The 7,656-nt window shown below is 40.7% G+C and overlaps 1 protein-coding gene across 1 annotated transcript; it reads right to left on the bottom strand.

Annotated features, from left to right (window-relative positions):
- Positions 1 to 4,658: 4,658 nt before the first annotated feature.
- LOC122021174 (L-type lectin-domain containing receptor kinase VIII.1-like) lies at positions 4,659 to 6,209 on the bottom strand. The gene has a single exon (XM_042579256.1). The coding sequence runs from the start codon at positions 6,192 to 6,194 to the stop codon at positions 4,878 to 4,880; it is 1,317 nt and encodes a 438-aa protein (XP_042435190.1). The 5' UTR covers positions 6,195 to 6,209; the 3' UTR covers positions 4,659 to 4,877.
- Between the last annotated feature and the right edge of the window lie 1,447 nt (positions 6,210 to 7,656).

Raw genomic sequence — 7,656 nt, 5'->3', positions numbered from 1 at the left:
TTACAATCTGCGACCGAACAGCCTTGTTCTTCTCAGATGCTTGATATTTGTTCAATTGTCAAATTGGTCGTCAATTATGCGAAAGCCATATGGATGCTCTCTACGCTTAAACGTAAGACAGCTTGTTATTAAAAGGTTGAGCTCAGTTTGAGACAAGTTGCAGGAATACAAAACAGTAGTCTGAAAAAAAAAAAGTTGAATATAACATCGTGCTTAGGGTACTTGGTCTGTTCTTATGAGTTTTTCATCGGTTATGATAAATCAGAAAGTGTTCGTTACAGACGGTCTATAAGCTTAGTATTATGTGACTGTGTGCTCTATTTGAAGGAAAAAAATTTTATAAATGTGTTGTAGTTAGGGATCGAATTATGGATATCTAGATGATAATTTGACGCCCTGCCTCCTCCATTGTATTGCAGTCCTCGAGGCACAAAATAAAAACATTAGTTTTCAAACTTGGGCAGCCCTTTGTGCAGCTCAAATTAAGCCCCGCTGAAGATAATTTGTATTTATAAGTTGAGTTAATTTAAGTGTTCTATCACCAGGGTATTAGTTCCTTCCCCTTCCACTACACTACTGACCGTCAAGATAAGTGTTCGTGATGGGTGGCTTAGAGATCTAGCATTCGATGATTGTACGTTCCATTTAGAACATTTTTTTTTTTTATAAATGCATTGTAATTAGGTGATAACCTGATAAAGATAATTTGTATTTATAGTTGAGTAAATGTAAGTTTTCTATAGCCTCGGTATTAGTCCCATCCCCTTCCGTAGCAACGGTGTGAATCAGAAAGTGTTCATGGCCGATAGTCTATAAGTCTAATATCCATAGTTATCGGCCATAAGTCTAATATCCATAGTTTTGCATCTTGTTTGGAGAAAAAAATTCTATAAATGTTTTGTATATGAGGATCGATTTGTAGGTATCTGGATGTAACTTAGCCATCCATAGTTTTGCATCTTGTTTGGAGAAAAAAATTCTATAAATCTTTTGTATATGAAGATCGATTTGTAGGTATCTTGATATAACTTAGCGTCCTTCCGCACAAGCATACAAAAAAAAAGTAGTGACCCCGTGGGTCATCCGAGATGACATGGGATGGGAGTTAGCTACAATGAGGTCACCGGGTCGAAACTCAGTGACAGCGGGGGAATAAATCTCCTATCCCTATATCCCATTCGGTCCGTCCCATGTTAGCTCGGGTGTTACGATTTATCTCCCTCACAATGGCCGTGGGCCCGATTGATGGGGGCCCTGGGGGCGAGGATTTCACCTTTTGCTACAAATTAAAAAAAAAAAGTAGTATTCAAACTTGGACATACCTTTATTTAGTGCAAATTAAGTCCCGTCGAAAATAATTTATATTTATAGTTGAGTTAATTTAAGTGTTCTATTAATATTAGCGTCATTCCCTATTGCTTCAACCACCTTTTAGTACCGGTTGAGACTATGAATGTTTTTCGCTATTTATAAAAATATTTCCATCAACGGTTCATAGAATCCTCATGTGGCAAAAAAAAAAAAAAAAAAAAAAGTGATTCACTTGCTCCCAGCGCCTCCGTCAATCCGTCCCTAGATCAACACGGAGGAGGTAAATCATGAGTGACTACTAGCCATTAGTGCAAATGGCCAAGACATGGGGGAGATTATGTTCAGTTACGTCGAGTTTCGACCCCAAGACCTCATGTGATAATATCCCATGTTTTAACATCACACCGCCCCGATGGAACCACGGTTCATGGAATCCTAAGTATACGGATGGTAGATATTTCTATTAAAATGATGCAGATCTTTTCATATTTTTTATTCATCGTATATTTTATAACTTTAATAATTTACTTTTAAATTAATGATTATTTTATTATTTTTGATAAATCTATTACGTTTTCTTTAAAGTAATAATTTATTTTCTACTATTTAAAAACCTATTGAACAAATCATACAAGCAAAATTCCATTAAGAATTTTTTAATTAATAAAATGCTAATTAGACATAAAAAAACAATTAAATATGTAAATGCTTCTTTGTATTATTTAATTTATGGAATTAGCTCTCACCATAATTTAAATATAATTTTATTCCCAATCAGACAAATAAGCATTATGAGTTACGTTTGTAAGGTGAGTCTTCTCTAACTCTCTCATTCCTATTCCTCCATGATTATTCAATCTCTATTTATCTTCAATTAATAAATGCCATAAGATGCCATCACATACATACTCAGGCTTCTCACGAGCAGTAGTAGTTCACGTTTAATCTCACAGCTAGCGATCACAATTCTGGCGCGGAAGCCCAAACAAAACATATATTTGTATATATAATATATGTTTCAATTACAAGCTAAACGACGAGCATACCCTCTAACTGTTTTCGTCCTCTTTCCAACACGTAATCAAGACACAACTACATGCATACCACACTTGTAATTCTTCCCGGCCCTCGTTCTAATTTAATTAACCACTAATATATATAATTAAATCCACTAATTATTTAACTAATTAATTAAACAGTGCTACTCGACCCACGGCACCATCCCTCAAAGCAATTATGATTTGTGGCGCTCAGTAACGCAGTGCTGCTGCTACTCTGAGAAGAAGAGAATTGCAGCGTCAGCATCTCAACCAGATCCAAATCCCTACTCTTGGAGCCATCCATATCGATATAGTTCATGTCAGTTGCCGCAGCTCCATTTAGAGGAAGATCGGTGTCTTCCATAATTGGGTAAAATGCCGCCGCCGCCGCTGCTCCAGGTGAAGCGGGAAGATCAGGCATCAGCATGCATTGGATCAACTCGTCGTCAAATATCAATGGATCGTGTTGGAAAACATTAGGGAATACGGATGCCTCCTGATCCTTGATGCTTGTGGATGAATCATGCAGCAGTAATTGGGAGTGATTCGAGTATTTGGTACGGATGTAGTCTTGTAGGACGCTGGAGGGAGGAGGAGCAGCGCTGCTGCCGGCTGCGGCGGCGCCGGTGCCGTCCTTGACGGTGCTTTTTGATGATGCTTTTCTCCTTCGTCTGGCGTTCAACCGGCGTCTGGTGGCGTTCCAGTGGTTCTTGATGGAGTTCTCTGATCGGCCCGGGATGTGCTTCGCGATCTCGGCCCACCGGTTGCCGTACCTCATGTGGGCTTGCACCAGTTGCCTCTCCTCCTCCTCTGTCCATGTATCCTTCTGAAATGTGTGTATATATATAATATCCACAATCAACAACAGATCAATTTGGAAGAAGCCAAGTCAGATAAAGATGAGAGGATCACCTTGATGTCTGGTCGTAGATGATTGTGCCATCTTTCTCGGCACTGCTTTCCGATCCTTCCGACCAAGTTCTTAGCAATATGAGACCATTTCCTCACGCCATGTTGCTTCACCAATCGAACTAACATTCTGCATGCAAATAAAACAGGACATCACGCATGCATGCACGCACGCAAGCAGAAGAATGAAGCAGATAATCTACGATTAAATATATATACCTGTCTTCCTCAGCTGTCCATTGGCCTTTAACGATCACGTTTGCTGTGGCAGCAGACGCAGTGCCATTATAGGAACCAGATGAGTTATTTCTCGCCGGCTTGCTCTTTTCACAGTAACCATCGTCCTCGCTCTTGACGACCACCTTCGTATCTGCAACAAAATCCCCGAAGAATCGGGAATCATCGAGCAAAATTCCTTCAGGGAGGACAACACCGGCACCCATTGCACCAAAAAACGCAGCATTTGGGATGACAAACGGAGGTGGTTGCTGAAGAGTATAACAGAGGTTGAGATCGACAGTGCTCTTCCCAGCTTCCATGGCTCACTGGAGAAGATGGAGAGACTAACGATTTAGGCTAATTAGAATGAGGAGGAGGAGGAGGAGGAGGAGGAGGAGGAAGATGGGGGAGGAACCAGGGGAGGTGACTGACTGCCTGACTGCCTTTACGATTATAATAATTACAAATATTTATTGGTTGGGCGATTGTAGGTGGCCGTCGATCTGAATCGATCGGACGGCTGCGGAGCTGCTTCTCTGGTAACGTTTCCTCTCCTATTATTGTGCTCGGCTCGTTGTTGACTGCGATGAATTAAAGAAGAGGACAAATTCTGAGTTCGGTGCGCAGCCATTGGATTGGAATTGGAGGGATTTACAAGGAAAGTGTAAATAGCATGCCCTTAAATTGCTCTTGCTTGTTAATGACCATTGAATGGGAGGATTAATACCTGTCATACTTGGTATGGATTTGAAAAGACTCCTTTTCATGCTGGATTCTTGTCTTGTTAATTTTAAGATTGATTTTAGCACTACTTTAATGTAGTTAAGATTTTTTTTCCTACAAAAACAAAAGGGGGGGTGCGATTGCTAATTTTGCACGAATATATATTTTCCGATATAATTTTTTAGATTTCGTGATCATGGAATTTGTATGTGAGGAATGCAAATGCCTCCCTCATTTTTAAAGCTAGAGAATATTTTTAAAAATGAGATAAATTGTACTAGAAAAAATGAATATTTGTTTCCAAAATTGGTAAAGTATTTCTCACGATCAACCAAAAGGAGTATTTATTTCAACAATCGAAGAGGATTGAATTAGAAATTATATAAATTACAACGTTAGGCGCAATGCTCAAGCTAATCCACCAAAATCAATCCGCTGCATACAAAAAAGGAAAAAGAAAGAAAGAAACGATGACCTAACACAGTTTTGAGTTCAATTACAGAGAAAAAAGCATAATCGAGTTGAAACAGTTCCACATCTTGATGGAAATTATAGCATTTGGAGAAGTTTGCTTCAAAAGCTACAGTTTCCATCGAGTCCTGAAATTACAAAGTACAAGGGAGTGAGCAAGCAAAGCGTACAAATTCGAAGCGAGGCTCTGTTCTTCAAAGTTTCCTATTTCTTGCAATTCTCGAGGACCTTGTCTCCGACTGATTCGATCTTTCCATATGCAACTCCCGCTGCGTGCGCAGGGTATTCTACAGGAGCCACCGGACGGCGTGAGACGAGCGCATACCAGACAAGCATGGTGAAGAATGTCAGAATTGCGCCGCAAGCAGCGGCAACCAGCATCGCCACGAAAACTCCCCACGGGTAAGCCCTCGTTCGACTTCCCTCTTTCGATCGCACCACGAACGAATTGGGATCCAGGGGTTCGGAATGCATCAGGTATGGAGCTCCATGCTTCTCTGTAAAATTCCACGAGTATATGCTACTGCCATGACTGGAATTGCCACTCCAGGAAGATAAACCCACCCAGGACGCCTCCCTCCACAACATGTAAGACAAATCGATCGAGTGAGAGATCGAAGGGGCGAATTCCTTTGGATCCTTATCCTGGCAAAGCCTGACCTCTATTCTCTTCGATTCTCCGTCGTAATCAATCCAAGAATGCAATTTTTCTCCTCTGCTGAGGATGAGAAGCAAACCATCGTCGGAAAGATTACCGCTTTTTGTCAAAAGTTCTCCGCCAACATCGACTTCGACGAGGCTTGCTGCCGTCACAAACTTCACTGCAACGACACTGGTTGATAACCTAGACCAGTCGCCATTCGCCGGTTCCAAGGGAACGCTGACCGGAGATAAAAAGAAAGCTAGGCCTCCGCCATTGCCGGGCGAAACAGAGAACGAGAAGGACGAAGAGAACCCGGGCTTGGTGCCGATGAATCTGACTGGTTTCCAGTAAATCATAAGCCCGGAGCTCTCGTTCGCCGCACGCGTCACCCTCACCTCCGAGCTATTCATCTCAGCATCGCCATAGAGGGCAAACTCGGTGGCGAAGCTCAGATTTTTCCCCGGCCCACCGAAAGAGAAGAAGAGAGCGTTACCTTCGCCAGTCGATGCGCAGTTCCCAGGCGACAAGGGGGCGACAAGCAGAAGGAAGATGGCGAGAAGGAGAGCGGAAGCCGTCGAGGACGTCGTCATTGGAAAGATCCGTAGGCGAGGGAACAAATTACCTCGAAAGCTCACGCCTTTCTTCTTCCATCGCAGCGAACCTCCAGTCGGAGTCCGTCTTAAATCCGTCCGAAGACAGAGCTCCCGATCCTTCCACAGTAGCGCGGCGGCGGCGGCGGATCGTAGGAACCTCAAAAGGGATAAGGTTAGGGCAAGGTTTAGGAGAAGGGCACGGGAGAGAGAAAAGGAAGGTGAATGGGTGAACGAAGCCCAAGAAGAATCTGATAGTACAGTGTCTCTGCTTTTATGTGGCATCATTATTGCTAAAAAAACACAGGAAATTCAGAGAAAATAAAAAGGTTGAGTTAGTTGGCATCTATGAATGTTTGGTTAAGTTGTTATATAATTCTTAGGCTAACAAGTCCAAGTTCATAAATACAAATTCTATCATTCTATGAAAGAGTTTTTTTTAATAAAAATGTCTAGAGCAGTGAGTGACTTTTTAGTTGTTTGATCGATCCCTAATATATAAATATTAAATTTGTTCTTTTACTCTAAATTTCTCCAATTTGAACATATTTTAGATTTTCAATTCTCAAGAAAATATAATATTACTCTGTCCTAAACCTTATTTCGAGCTGAGATTTAGTTTTGAGATGTTTTAGTTTGTTTTGTATGTGCTTAAAATTATATGGGAAAACCAACAATATCCATGTATTATATGGGAAAGTCTAACTTCGTGACCATTATATGTTTTTCATTTCATCTTTATTTCCATTTCATTCTTATATTTAAGGTAGCAGATGGATGAAATGGAATTCTCATTCTAATCTTCTTAAGAAAAAAAAAAAAAAAATCCTTTGTGGCTTCTAAAAAAAAAGATGATCATATCTAGAGATTTTCCTTCATAAACACTGAAGCTAAATGCATGCCTAAATACCTTGAAGTGTATTTGCATAAAAGTTGCACTGTTTTTTCTTTTCTAGTATACATATATAACAACCTATGGTCAACATTAGGGGCGGCGTGTAATCTCCAAAATTTAGGGACCTAGAAACCGTGATTTACTATCAAGTGGCTTGGGAAATTAATCTGTTGCTCTTTCTGCAAAGATTTAACTAAAGTACATGGACATATATATATTAGAACATGGACTTGTATAACTGTACGTATACGAGTCACAAACAAGCACTGAACAGCTGCATGCGATAATGGATCAGTGTGTGTCGTTCTCAGTGGTGGCACGACATGAACTCTGTACTTGTAATTTTGGCACCGGAGCCAGGGAGAGAGTACACTTGTGAGTTGTGACAACTTCTATCTTTGTTGTAAAGCTGCTGCTTCTGCGAGATGCAACGTAATACTCGAACTAAATATAAACGAAAAAAATTAAAAAATTTCATTTGGCGTAGTCGATGAGTATAGAGAAGCGTTAATAATTAATTAGTACCTGTTAACGAAGACTTATTAATCTGCATGACATGTGCTAATAATTAGTCAATATTTGCCGATGCAGCATCATCAAGATTCTCACTGCTCTCTGTTAGAAGAGCTTGTGAATCTTCATGATGCTGCACCAGCAAACAGCGACTGGTGATCCGATCCAAACGAGCTGGGAAACATGTAATGAGAAACGGAAGAGGACGAGGGAAATGTGGAGAAGGAGAGGGGGTATATATAGAGCCAAATAGTAGCTAGAGATGAACGATGACTTGGGTTTTTTTTTTTTTTTCTCTTGGCTGGGCCGGAGAGAGCGAGGAAAATTAATGTACAAACGTAC

This window comes from Zingiber officinale, chromosome 1A, assembly GCF_018446385.1.
Source record: "Zingiber officinale cultivar Zhangliang chromosome 1A, Zo_v1.1, whole genome shotgun sequence".
NCBI classification, from domain to species: domain Eukaryota; kingdom Viridiplantae; phylum Streptophyta; class Magnoliopsida; order Zingiberales; family Zingiberaceae; genus Zingiber; species Zingiber officinale.
This window is presented reverse-complemented; position numbering and strand designations above follow the sequence as displayed.